The following is a 13,691-nucleotide window of genomic DNA, read 5'->3' on the forward strand; positions in this document are numbered from 1 at the left end:
CAGCCGGGGGTTTCAAACTGCTGACCCTGGGTTAGGTTTCTGGAATCAATAATACCTCGGTTCTCGGCTTAGCTTGATGACAGAATTCACGCCGAAGCCCGTTTTGTATCCAAGTGGTTTTTCTGAAGGACGGGACAAGTTTCAGGTGTGACTGTCTCCAAGGGATTCACAGCTGAGCACGAACAACCACGTGGAAAAGAGCACCCACATGTGCAGAAATGGGGAGGACCCTGGGAGGCCAGAAGCCCAACAACCCTGGAGGCTGTGGGCCCCGAGTGGGACATGTGCACCGAGCAGGGAAGGGAGACCCTACCCCTCTCCCTGCCTCTGACCAGGAGCAGGGTAAGAGAGTGTCCCAGAGCATGCTCCCTGCCTTTCCCCTGGCCCACCTGCTGGCTGGGGGAAGGCGTGGTTAATGGTATTTGGTTGACCCCATTGGCTGAGTTAGGCCCACCTGGGTGATGTCACGAGCCTGGGTCTAGTTTGGTCTGCCCAGGTGTACCTCCCACCTGGCTTGGGGGCTTGAGTATGAGCAGCCTCAGTTTGGGATCTTCATAGGCGTCTTCTTTCCAACCTCTATGGGGGCCTTTGCAGGCATGGGAGGGACAACCCCGTTTCTAAGCTAGCTAGCTACCTAACACCTGCGGCTAGCAGCCCAAGCTGTAACCATATACCACCAGGGCTCCCCAGCGTGGCAATGCAGCTCGACCTCACTGGGTCTTCCAGGGCACCGAGACCCCACGGACTCCTGGGTGTGGTGTGGGTTTGTGAGTGTTTAGCTGTGGTCATGCAGCCCTGCATGGGAGCTATTTACTGGATTCTCTCAAATTCTCACAACGCCCCCCAAGCAGTCCTGCACGTCATCTGCTTACTCTGCCGGGTAAGCAGCTGTCACCTGCAGAGCTCCGGGGGTGCTCTGCTCTGCCTGACCCCAGCCCCCATTCACTGAGGGGTGTGGGCCTGGGGTGCTCTGTGGGCAGGGGTGAGCTCGCTCTCCACCCATCGTGAGTCAGGGAGACGTGTCCCCCTGGGGCTGGGGCCAGTGTTTGGTGGTGTCCTGCCTCTGCAGGTCTGGCTGGGTGCCTGGCACAGCTGTCTGGAGCGTCGGGCCACGTGGCATGAAGGTGGAGGCCACAGGCTGGGCATAAAGGCACTGCCTGGGTCTGGGCTGGAGCGGGGGCAGAGTGGAAGGGCGGAGGTGGCTGTTGTCCTGGGGCTGGTGGTGGGAGGGACAGGATGGTCACCCCAATTAGTCCTTGGTTCTTGGCCTATGTGGTGGCAGGGGGGGTGGTGACTACCGCATAGAATCTCACCCATCAGATTTAGGGGCTAAGTGCCCAGGGAGAGAGGGGTGCCCTATCTGCCAGGACACCTGGGGCCTGTGCCTGAGTGCTGGGCACAGCTCTTGTGTCTGCCATCATGCCAGCCTCCCAGTGACTTGTCTGGGCCACTTCCTCTGAGGCCGACAGCCAGCTCCTTGGAAGCTGAGCTAGGAAGAAGGTGCTGCTAGGGCCCCAAGGCCAGAGCTGGCCTGGGACGTTCCTACCCCCAACCCCCCACCCCAGGGGTAGAAAGACAAACAGAGACGGTGACGGCAGTGAGAGACCCCAGCAACAACAAGGGGTCAGAGCAGATGCATTTATTCCATGGTCCTGGCCCCAGACAGCCCCCCATGCCCCCATCTTTGCAGGTTGTCAGCCTGGGTCGTGAGCCAGGAGCTAGGGTCCACAGGTCCCAGGTGACATGGCCACTCTCTGTGTGGGACCAGAAGGCAAATTGAGGCCTGAGCTGGACACAGACAGCAGGGGGAGATAGAGTTGGGGTCCATGAGGGAAGACTCTGGCTCTCCTGCCTCCCCCACCCTGACCTCGGACCACTGCTGACCTCACAGGCAGACGGGTCTGTGACCTCGGCCCCCCACCTCACCACTGACTCCCACCCAGAAGAGGGGGCCAGTGCTGCCCAGCTGGACCCACCTGACTGGCCCCTCAGTGCTGGTCCAGGATGAGGGGCACCTGGGCGCTGTCCACACGGGGAGGCAGCCGCTCGCCCGTGCGCACGTTGAACATAGGCAGGGTGGAGAGTGGCCGGGGCACTTCTCGGCTGGCTGCCATCTGCCGCAGCTCCTCCGTGTTCTCTCGGATGGTACCATGGTGAACCATCTGGATGCTGGGGGCAGCAGGGTGTGGGAGATGCTTGGTGGCCTGGGAGGCCACTTCCCCCTGACTCACCCCTCGTGGGGGAAACTCAAGCACCCCAAAACTCCTGGTGCTCCCTCAGAGCCCCTGAGTGAGGCCCAGCTTCCAGGGAGACCACGTGGATTCAGAGCTCTGTGCCTGGGTTTGCCCACCCTACACCCCAGTCTCATCAGCTGTCGATGGGGATGCTAACAGCACCCCCTGTGTGGGATCGCGGTGCAGCGTGGATGAGAAAAGTTGGGGCCAAGAACAGCACCTTGCACATGGTCTGTGCTCACAAGATCCTAAGACGGGTCCCAATACCCTCGGCGGATACAGGCCCCCAGACCTGTATCTACAGGGTGGGCTGCATGGTCTGACATCGCTCTGGGCCCCTGCCCCTGAGCACCCTTGCTCCTGTCCCTTTGCTGCCCCAGCGGGCCTCACTCCCAGCACCTGTTCAGACCTCTTAGCCTTCAGCCAAGCTGCTCCCCTCCCAGGAAGGGCTTCTCCCATCCCCTGCCAGCCCCTGGTCATCCCATCCCGTGGCTTTTCAGACCTGTCCTCACTCTTTGAACCCCTTCCTAGCTGTACCCCAGCATGGGCCTTCCCCCATGCTCCTGCTCCTGCTCTGTCTCCCCTGGTTCCCCAGGGCACCCAGGGAAACCTCAGCAGCCTGGAGTGGGCGGATGGCCACACCCATCCGAAAGTTCCTCTGGAAGTCTCTCTCCCTGTCCTCAGGACACATAGCCCGATCTCCCACGTGGTGCTCTGCTAGCTGGCTCTCTGCTGCCAGGACTGACGCCGAGTGCCAGGGCAGCACAGCACTTCGGCCAAGGGTCTTGCTTTGGGCTTGAATCTGGGTGCCACTACTTCCTGGCTGGGTGACCTTGGGAAAATCACTCCACTTCCCAATTCAAGTTGTTGCATGAATTAAATAGTTGATATAAGAAACACACACACACACACACACACACACACACGCACGCACGCACGCACACACACACGCACACACGCACGCACGCACGCGCGCAGATGCATCACCTGGTCAGCATGCAGCCAATGGCAGCACTGTTAGGCAAAAGCTTCTGTGCCCATCGCTGGCGTGATTGTACTACAGCGAGCTCCTCCCATGAGCCTGGCCTCCAGAGGAGGGTGTTTTCAAACCCGTGGAGGTTTCCCAGACTCCGGGGTTGCTAGATCAGACAGACTGGAGCAGGGACTTTTCAGCAGAAGCAGAAGATTGGGTTTTCCTGGAATGACCAGGGGTCCAGGCAGAACTGAAACTATCTCATTTGACCTACTTTTTTTTTTAAGACTTCACTGAAACAAATTGGTGGGATAGTGGTTATGAATTGGGCTGCTAACCACAGGGTCAGCAGTTTGAGACCACCAGCTACTATGAGGAAGAAATATAGGACTTTCTACTTCCTTAGAGAGTTATAGTTTTGGAGACTACAGGAGAAGTGGAGTCGCTGTCTAAGTCTGGGGGAGGGGGGAGACGAGCGCTGGAGTCTGGAATTTGGCAAGCTGACTCGTCCACAACACAATTGTCCATCCCCGGGTAAGGGGATGCTGCAGGGGACGGGAGGGAGACGTGTGTGGAGCCTGCCAGCCAGGTCGGTAATGCCCCTGGTGGGGAAAGGGCCTTCTTGAAAGCCCAGCCCCACCCCTCCCTGGGCCCTGCAGTCCACATCTGGGTCTCATTACTTTGGTAACTCACACAGATGGAAAAAAGTTCTGGGATGTTTTTCTAAAGCAAAAGCAGAGGCCAGAGTCACGGCGCCTCCCCCCACAATCCTTCCACATCAGCACTTGGACAAAGGGCCGGCATCCCTGTCATGCACACACGCACATGCACACACCCCACTGTGGGTGGGGCTGTCAGGGAGCCTGGAGGCCCCAAGTCCCACGCCACAACCCCGACAGGCCTTCGCACCCTGCCCCTGACTCTCAGACTCACGGGGGGAGGGGAGGGGGGGGCCGGGGCCCTGGAGGGCTCGGTGGGGGTGAAGTGTGATGGCAAAGGAACACAGGCGCAGAACCCCAACTTGTGCGTAATCTGCAAACCAGCAGCCCGTGAACCAGGGCACAAACTGGGCTTCTATAAAACAGAGCACCGCCCAACTCAAATGGACGCAGAGGAACACCACACACGGGAAGACTGGTTATTATTGCCATACGCAGGGAGGAAGCACTTTTCCAGAGAAAACCCAGACAGACAGAATGGGTCCTGGGAAGTTGGGTGAGGTAGAAAGTTTGGTCCCAAGAGAAGACCCACAGTGACAGAAGCTCTAATTGGTCAAACGTGGGGCCACAAAGTCCCAAACCCAAACTCACGGATCGCAAGTCCATTCTGACTCAGGACCTCTGGGAGGGCAGGGCAGAAGAGCCCCGTGTGTGTCCTAGACAGAAACTCTTCACGGGAGCAGAAAGCCCCTCTTTCTGCACCCAAGGGTGGGTGCCAACTGCTAGTCTTGTGGGTAGCAGCCCTGCATAGGACCCCACGATGCCACCAGGACCCCTAATGTGGCCAAAACAGATGAACAAAATCCTCTCCGGTTAAAACGTACACGGACAATCATCGCTCCCGGTGAGGGGCAGACCTCTCTTTTAAAAAATGATAACAGAAGGGAGAAAAATCGTGGTCACATGGGGGGGGTTATACATTTATAAATTATCAAGGGCTCGTGAGGGAGGGGAAGGGAGGAAGGTAAATGAGCTGATATCAATTGCTCAAGTAGAAAGAAAATGCTTTGAAAATGATGATGGCAACCTATGTACAAATAAATGTGCTTGACCCAATGGATGGATGTCTACATTGCGTTAAGAGCTGTACGAGCCCCCAATAAAATGTTTGTCTGTTTTTTCAATCATGGTCTTGTAACTGTTTGGTATAGAAAGTTGATCAAAGCACGATCGATCTGTTCTCTCTGGAAAACAAGTCCACCATAAAAATTCCCACCCCGTGACTGGCTAGGGGATTCCGACCCAGGGTGACTCCACCCGTGAGTGTCAGCTCCCCGATGCAAGTCTGGTGTTCAAACATAACATCCCTCAACCCAGAGACTCCAACCCCCGGTGGGTTGAGATGGCAGGGTCAAATGGCAGGTCTAACACGGGGCCGCAGACTATCCTGAGATTGGCTCACACAGGCACGCGTGTGGTGCGTTCAAATGTGCGCACAACCCCTGTGGGCCCCGCGGCCCTAGCCCTCCTCCCCAAGGTACCTGGGATTTCAGATGCCCTTCAATCTGACCTCTCCCACTTACCCCTCCTAGTGGGGGAACAATGGGGCTACTGTGACCCCCAAAGGATTCTGGCAGCCTCACAATAGCCCCCTGAGGTCACTGCTAAGATAACCTTGCTGCCCCCTGCACTCCGGGCACCAGTCGGTGAGGCCAGCTGTGGGCAAAGCTCCTCTCTCTGGCCACCCAGGGGATGGTGTGGACCTCTGAGGGGACGCACACTTCTCTCAGCCACCGAGGAGCAGTCCAGGGGAGACTGGCGGCCGCCACCCTGGAGGCCCTCACACCCAGCTCCCTTCACCCACTGCAGGGAGAGATGCAGAAAGACACCTCGCTGCCACCCCCCACTATGCCTTTGGCCTCCACCACTGCCCTTGGCAGGAGCCGGCTGACCAGCGTGTCCAGCATCCCTAACAAGAGCGAGCCGGGGCCCGGAGCCCTTCCCAGGGCCCAGCGGAAGAAGACCAGCATGTCCCAGGTGATCCTGGGGGCAGTGGCCCAAAAGGGTGCACGCCTCCGCACGTCGCTTGCCACCCTGAAGAAGGCTGTGGCCAAAGCGGGCTACGACATGGCCCACAATGCCTTGCACTTCAAGCGAGTGCTCAAGGGGCTGGTGGACAAGGGCATGCTCAAGCAGGTGACCGGCAAGGGGGCCTCTGGCTCCTTCCGCATGGGCAAGAAGAAGTCTGCCAAGGCCAAGGTCCACGTCAAGAGACGGCAGCACCGGCGGCCCAGGCAGCGGAGGCCTGGGCAGCGGCCACCTGGGCAGAGGCGGCCAGGAAAGTGCTGGTCACTACTGGGCTCCAGACAAAGGCAAAATAGTGTCCGCAGGGTGGCCAGAAGATGCGGCGGCCATTAAGGAGTCGGGCCAAGCCGGCGGACAGCCGCTGCAGACTCAGTGCCCAGCCAATAAAAGGAGCCCGTGATTGACCACTGACCTCAGGAGCCTCTGGGGCCCAAGGACATGGGAGGGAGGGGGGAGGGTACGCATGGGGGAGGGAGGTCTCAGGCAAATGAAGGTGGGGGCAGCTGGAGGCAGGGCCTGAGGCACAGAGCGTCCCTCCATGCCCAGTACCACCTGCCAGGTGAGGTGTGTTTTGCAGGGGCACCAAGTAATGATGCGGCAGAGCTGGCAGGTGGGGACCCAGGTGTCAGTCTCGTGTTAAAGTGGGGTGCGTGTGTGTGTGTGTGTGTGTGTGTGCGCGCATGCTCATGTGTGTTGTGAGCGTCTTACACTCATTCTCAAACCCTTCTCCCACCTCAGTAGGCAGCACACCCCAAAGCTAGGCCAGAGCCCCTGCCCTGTCCCACATCCGACTCTTCTACTTATCCCAGAAAAGCAGCAGCAAGGCAAGGAGGTCAGAGCTAGCACCCAGCCAGTCCTGGGTAGGGTGAAGAGGTCACAAGGAGGCACCTAGCAACCAGAGCCCTTTAGGTTAGCCATGCTGCTCGGGGGCCCGGAGGAGCTCCCGCCCTGCCCTCAGCTCCCCTACTCACTCAGAGGAAGCCAGATCTCTCTTCAGCCTGCAGGAAGCAAGGAGGGGGTTAGCCAGCTCTGGGCCTTGACTTCTGTGCCACAGGGGTTCATTGGCACACTGATGTCTCCTGGTCCAGGGGGCCGGACCGGAGGGCTAGGTGGGCTTGGTGCCATCCTCTTCTGGTGGGGGAGCCCACTCCCGAGGCGTCTGGGTCCCCGGGCAGCAGGGGGAGGGCCACAAGGTCCTCAGACGTGAGAGCCATCCTCCTTGCCCTCCCTTGCCCGCTTCCCCGACGACACTCACCGTCCCTCCCGCCGGCAGCACATGATATAGGCCAGCAGCAGCGTGAGCAGCAGGGCCACCAGCAGGGGTACCAGAAGGGTGACCAGGGCATCCGTTAGGAAGTCGCGGCCTGTGGCCTCCGTGGGTGGGCAGAAGAACGGATCGTGCTCCAGGATCCCGTCGCCTGGGGTGGGCATCTCGCCGGCGGGCTCTGGCACTGACTTGTCCACCTGCCCCGAGAACCCAGAACTGACCAGGCATGCCTGACTGGGCACAGAGAACCCCCAGGAGCCATGGTAGGTTCCTCCTCCCGCCTGCCTCCCCCAGCCCATGTGACTGATCAGGACAAGCAGTGGCCGAGCCAGTTGGAGCGTCAAGTTGGAAGAGAGGCAGGACTGGACAGTAGTTAGAGCAGAGCTCTGGGGCCCCGAAGCCTGGGTTCAAATCTTGACTATGGGCGAGTAGGGCTTTGGTGGGCCTGTCTCTCCCAGGATGGTCGGCGGCACATAGCAAGTGCTCAGGAAAACTGCCCATCCCCAATCCCTGCCGGGTGACTCAAACCAGCCCCTCCACAGGGACAGAGCTTCCCAGCGGTTCCCAGAAGGGACTCAGGTCTCCGGGCCCTGGGTCGTCATTGGTGCGTGGAGTTGATGCCGACTCATAGCGACCCCGTGTGACAGACGAGAGCCACCACGTGGGTTTTCTTGCCATCCTCTTTCAGAAGCAGATGGTCTTGCAGTGGGCACTGGGTAGGAAATTCAAACTGCCCAGCCCTCTGGGGAGCCGCCAAGCATATCACCATCGTGCCAGTAGGGCTCTGTTAGCTTGAACCACTGACCTTGCAGTTGGCTGCCCACAGCGCCACCGGGGGAAGCTTCTCTTTACCAGTGGTTCTCAACCTGTGAGTCGTAACCCCTTTGTGGGCCGAATGACCCTTTCACAGGGGTCACCCAATTCATAACAGCAAAACGACAGTTATGAAGTAGCAACAAAAATAATTTTATGGTTGGGGGGTCACCACAAGGTGAGGAACTGTATTAAAGGGTCAGGGTATTAGGAAGGTTGAGAACCTTCCTAATCGGAGAATCTAGACACTCCAATATCCCAAATGCCAGTTTCATATCCCAAAGAGAAATGACAACTGACGTGGGTGCATACAAAATAAGGGTGAGAGTTGGTCACGCCTTACCCTGGTGGCACAGGACTTAAGCACTGTCCCGCTGACCTGTAGGTTGGCCATTGGAACCCACTGACCACTCCCAGGGAGAAGGACGAGTGGCCACTCCCAGGGAGAAGGACGAGACCACTGCTTCTGTACAGACTCAGAGCCTTGGCCCTCCTTGGGGTAGTCCTTTTCTATCGTGTAGGGTGGCCTGGGGCCAGCGTGCTCCTTAAAGGGGAGGCTGGAACTTTGGACGGGTTGTCAGGAGAGAGCAGTCCCTGAAGGAGGGTGTCCTGTTCAGTAAAGGGGAAGACCCTCACGGAGCTGGACTGACATTGTGGCTGCAATGTTGGGCTCAAGCAGGGAATGATTGTGAGGACGGCGGGGTTTCGCTCTGTGGGGCATGACACCTAAAGACAACATCCCCACTGGACAGCAATGGGCTCCGTTTGGGTTTTTTGTTATTACAGGCAGGCTAGGGAGGAGACACCCATGAAGGACGGAGACGGAACTGTCAGACCTCGGAGGTCTTTGGTGGGGAAAGGGCTGGTGGGGAAGGATGAATTGTTCTGGTCCTTGCTCCAGACTGGCCCCAGAGGCCACGTCTGGATTGTGGACTCTGTCTCCCTCTTGTGGTAGGAGATAGAACTTCGTGTGTGTGTGTGTGTGTGTGTGTGTGTGTGTGTGTGTGTGTGTGTGTTTACATACTATTTGGGGAACCATGCTTCAGCCCCACCCACCACCAGGGACCCTCCTCACCAAGGTCACATTGCACCAGGCAACACGGAAGTGGGGTGCCAAGGTGTCGTAGCAGGACAGAAGTGGAGGCTGGCCCTGGGCGCAGCGGGCCCGGCTGTCGGGGAACGCCACCATCTTCAGGCAGGTGGAGAAAGGGGAGGCAGAGCCCACCTTGATGTACACCCTGAGCCCAGAGAGAAGCCCCTGTGAGTGAGGTACGGGTAGGGGTCAGAGAAGAGAACACCCATGGGGGGATTTCTGAAAGTTCCTGAGAGAATGGGAACCAAAGCCAGTAGAACTTTCCCACAGCCTTGTGGGCGTGACCTTGAACTGGCAGGGAGCCTTGGACCTGCAGGAATGCCCCCAGGTCCTCACGGGCATTGGGAAGAGCAGACTCCAGAAGGACTTGGGTTTGGACCAGGTGGGCAAGAGCAGGGCAGGGTGGGCGGTGGTGTGCTGCTGGGAGGCACAGGGGAAGGGGCGAGGCTGCCCAGAGTGGGCCAGCCCACCTCCACCTGGTGGTTGGAACCCACTGCTGCTTTCCTAAAGACCACAGCCTTGACGATTCCACCCTGTCCTACAAGGTCAGGGTGGGGCGGGGGAGGGACCTCTCTTCTAAGCCCACAAGCCAGTGGCAGACAAGCCTCTCCTCTGGTGGAAGCAAGGGCTGAACACCTACCCTTCCTTCCGGCCTTCGATGGGCAGGGGTACGCGGCCCCCACGGTCCAAGGCCGAGGTGATGTTGAGAAGCTGGAGCTCGCCTGGCTCCCAGAGGCCCCCCAGGGCCGTGAGGAAGAGGGTGGCGGGCGCTGAGGGCAGCACCTCCTCCACGTCGTGGCTCTGCACCAGGAACTCCGCCTGGTACGGCAGTGGGGGGCCTGGAAGGGCCAGGCGGGCACCTCAGGCTAGCCCCAGCTCCAGTTCTGCACCCCCCACCGCCCGGCTCCCAGTTCCTCCCTGCCTCTCCCAACACCCTGCCCTCCAACCAGGCTGTGCCACACTGCCTCCACCACTTGCCCAAGGCCACAGTGTCTGTCAGCAGAGAGGTCAGGCCCCGAGGAACTCTGACACCAGGGGACATCGCCTCCTAGAGCCCCCACTTTCCAGGATGCCCTGACCTGACCTCTCCAAGCCTCTCCCTCCAACAACTCCCCCTAGCCCCCACCTTCAAGAGATCCCAGCAGGTGGGGCAAGGGTGGGCTGGGGGTACCTTCCGAGATCTCAATCAGCAGCACCAGTCTCTGCTGGGTGGTCTCGAAGCTCTCCCGATTATAGGCTACCACCTACAGGAAGAGGGGGGTGGGGCTGGGGAGGAGACCTCCACTACCACACTCGTCTGTGTGAGTTCCTGGGTGACGTGCACAGTTCATTGTTAAATGCACCCAGGGGTGCCTCGGAAGAAGGGCCAGGTGATCTACTTGTTAAAAAAAGAAAATGAGTAAAAGTCCTCCTCTGACACACTGTGGGGTCCTGGTGAGCCACTGACTGCGAGCAAGCACGGTGGGATCATCAGAGGCTCAGGGAGTCCCCTGGGTTCTCTGAGGGGTGCACACAGCCCAGCAGGGTCCCTGCGGATACCTCAATGACCTGCCGGCCGCGATCCTCTGGGCTGGCGGTGCCATAGAGGAAGCCAGGCTGGCGTGGGCTGCGCTGGCTGTAGCGGAGCCAACGGGGCAGGTCTGGGTGTCCCTGGAGGTGGGCGTGGTAGGTGATGCGGACGGAGGGTGGCACTGCTGGTGGAGGAGAGAAGAGGGGCTTCCAGGCAGAACCTTCCCCAACCCCCGCGGGAGGGGCAGGGCCAGGGCTCCCTGGAACTCAGGCAGGCTTACCGACTTGCTCAGGAAGGCGCAGGAAGGTGGCGTGGTCCAGGGTGTGCACAAAGAGGCGGCCCACCGTCGGGTGCAGAGTGAGCTGCTGGGTCTGGGTGCCCGCCAGGCTGGCCAGGAGGCCTATGAGACCCCAGCACCCCCCGCCCCACCCCGCGAGGACCAACTCAGACATAGGCCAGAGGATAAGCTCCTTGGGTCCCCACGTGGTCAGTAACATGACCATTGCTGGACCTGGCTTCTTCACTGGGACTCATGGAGGGACTCCATTTAGGGCCCTGTCAGAGTCATGTCCCGGAAGACAGCCCTGAAGTTGGGATGAATTTGCATGTGTGTTCAAAGGAGGCTGGGGAGAGAGGGGCTCTCTGCGCCTGGTCACATGCCCCTCTCCTCATGCCCAGGGAGGAGCTGAGCCAGGGGCCCAGCATCTGAGCAGGACCCTGGGCCTGCCTGGCACCCGCCCTCGCTCAGGGCCAAATTTAGCCTGGGCCTGGATACAAGTGACTGCAAGCCAGCCTGCCCATTAAAGGGCCCAGGGGTTCCAGGACAGCCCCAGCCCTCACACCCCCCAGCCCATTCCCAGACCCCCGGCCGCAGGCTGTCAACACCCCAAAGTCCTCCCTCCCTGAAGAACCTCCTAAATGTCCATCCTCCCTCCCTCCTACACCCCACCCCTGAAGGGGCCCCGGCTTGCCCATAAGAAGCAGCGTCCAGATCAGCCCTGCGGCCATGGCTTCCCGGGGCCTGGCCAGCCCCTTGAGTGACAGGGACAAGAGCAGGGAGAAGGCGGGCAGAGGGAGAGGCAGGAGCAGCTGGGCCCTGCCCATCCCCGCGCAGAGCACGCCGGCCTGTCCTCACAGGACAATGTCCCTCCACCCCTGCCCAGTGCCCAGAATCTCTTTTCTGAAATGCCAGCCTGATGACATCAGTGCCCCCTGAAGCCCTAATACTGTCACTGCCCTCAAATGCCCCAGCTGCCAATGGTGAGTGTTAGAGAACTGGGTCTCCAGAAACACGTATTCTCAATCATCCTGACTCCTGCACCTTGGTGGTGTCCTTAAGCTCTGGGCTGCTAACCAGTAGGTTGGTGGTTCAAGCCCGCCAGCCGCTCTTGGGAGAAAGAGGAAGCTGTCAGCTCCCGTACAGACTCACAATCTCAGACACCCGATACAGGGTCCTGAGCAGCAGCGTCTGAATCCACTGGATGGCAGCAGGGGGTTGCGGGCTGGGGGCTGGCGATACCAGTGGTTAAGCACTGGGGCCGCTCACTGAGAGGTCAAAGGTTGGCAGCTGCACCCCACCAGCCACTCTGCAAGAGAAAGATGACAGCTCTGGGGGCCCTGTGGGGACAGGGAGCATGGAGGGGGATGTGTTGGGCTATAAACTGCAAGATGAGCAATTCAAACCCAGGAGCTGCTCGGAAGGAGAGACATGAGGCTGCCTCAGGAACCCAAAGGGGCAGTTCTACGCTGTCCTCTAGGGGCACTAGGAGTCAGAAGGAACCCAGCCGTTGGTTGGGGGGGGTTGTCTGAGTGTCCTCGAGTGTGTAAATGAGCAGGTCAGGGCGCAGAGCAGAGATGGAGGAAGATAGTTGCCCGGGGGGTTGCCGGAGAACCGAGGAAAATGAAAAGGAACTAAGGAACCGACAGCAGCAGTAGCAACAGCCATTTGAGCTCCAAGGGCAGCCTTCTCCCGAGGACGAAGGCAGAGGAGAGGAGTGAGGGGAAGAGGGGAAGCAGGAGGAGAACGTGGGCCAGTGATGCCACATGGCGGGGTTGCTGTGAAGGAGATCGGGCAATGAACTGTCGGAGGTGAAACGACGGTCTGCTCTGTAAATGCTCGCCCGATGCACCAGCAAAACGAAGAGGCCTGACGGAGCGCGCGCCTGAATGTAGACGTGTAGCCTCCTGCACCGAACGGTGAGAAAACAGAGGTCTGTTCTGTTCATCAAAGTCACCCATTTCAGGGCATGTCGGTCAGCCCAGGCCCTCCTCCAGAGACCTGGCAATGCCATCTCCCATCCAGAATCCTCGCTCCCCTCTCTCTGCACCCTGCTTCCCCCTCAGGAGGGCTGCCCAGCCTCTCTCTGGAGTTCCCTTCCTGCGCCCGTTCAAGCAGCAGGCTGGCCTACAAGACTGGGCTGGGCATAGGTACCACTCCTCTCGGAAGCCTAGCTGACCTTCCCAACCCCACCCCAGCCGAACTGGATGCCCCTCCCGCTCCTGGGCACATCCCACTGGCCCTCACTCAGGGGGGTTTGTGCCCTGGAACAGCAGAGCCAATCCACCACCTCCACGTAGGGGAGGAGACAGGTTTGCTGAGAAAGCAATAGCAGCTGGGAGTCTGTCCTCAGGGAGTCCTTTACATCCATTCACACTGGGATGCAGAGGCACAGCCTGGGGGGAGAGGGGGAGGGTGTGTCACAGGGCCATCATGTCCTTTCCAGGTGCTTTCGGTTCCTCAGGTCACAAGATGATCACCATGGCAATCAGATAAGACAGTAAGAGGCCACTTTCTTCAATAGCTTCCCGACCCAGCAGGCCAGTTGTCCAGCAGGACCCTCTGGGTGGGATTGCCCAGACAGCCTGCATAATATCTCCATCTTTGGGCAATGCAGAACACTGTAAAAATTCCACCGAGGTTGGTTGCAGGGCAGTCCCAGTGCAGTGTGAGGCAGGTTAACAACACACAGGGAGGAAGGTAGGCTAGGGCTGGATGATAGTCCTTGTGATAGTTACATAATCTGGTGTCAATTTGAGGATTCAGAGTGAAGGGGTGAA

General features: G+C 59.3%; 1 protein-coding gene across 3 annotated transcripts; it reads right to left on the reverse strand.

The window, feature by feature from the left end:
* Positions 1-1,624: 1,624 nt before the first annotated feature.
* Positions 1,625-11,677, reverse strand: SGCA (sarcoglycan alpha). 3 transcript variants are annotated; one of them, XM_045299870.1, is made up of 10 exons: positions 11,606-11,677; positions 10,915-11,034; positions 10,664-10,815; positions 10,296-10,368; positions 9,765-9,963; positions 9,107-9,269; positions 7,207-7,415; positions 6,923-6,949; positions 1,977-2,169; positions 1,625-1,754 (listed from the first exon to the last, which is right to left on the reverse strand). In XM_045299870.1, exons 1-9 carry the CDS (start codon positions 11,640-11,642, stop codon positions 1,989-1,991), a joined length of 1,161 nt encoding a protein of 386 aa, XP_045155805.1. In that variant the 5' UTR covers positions 11,643-11,677; the 3' UTR covers positions 1,625-1,754; positions 1,977-1,988. The 3 variants fall into 3 exon arrangements, with proteins under 3 accessions (XP_045155805.1, XP_004707117.1, XP_045155804.1); XM_004707060.2 differs by having other exon boundaries at positions 10,664-10,818; XM_045299869.1 differs by having other exon boundaries at positions 1,625-1,788; positions 10,664-10,818.
* Positions 11,678-13,691: the final 2,014 nt, after the last annotated feature.

Source organism: Echinops telfairi, unplaced genomic scaffold, assembly GCF_000313985.2.
Source record: "Echinops telfairi isolate 266 unplaced genomic scaffold, ASM31398v2 ScPeMD7_7458;HRSCAF=8496, whole genome shotgun sequence".
Classification (NCBI taxonomy): domain Eukaryota; kingdom Metazoa; phylum Chordata; class Mammalia; order Afrosoricida; family Tenrecidae; genus Echinops; species Echinops telfairi.

Excerpts from the sequence above, each read along its gene's own strand:
- SGCA (XM_004707060.2), bottom strand. The coding sequence starts at position 11,642 with ATGGCCGCAGGGCTGATCTGGACGCTGCTTCTTATGG. Across the intron at positions 10,369-10,663 it reads GCGGCCGGCAGGTCATTGAG|GTGGTAGCCTATAATCGGGA; the intron begins GTATCCGCAGGG and ends CTCTTCCTGTAG. Across the intron at positions 7,416-9,106 it reads CCTGGTGCAATGTGACCTTG|GTGGACAAGTCAGTGCCAGA; the intron begins GTGAGGAGGGTC and ends TTCTCGGGGCAG.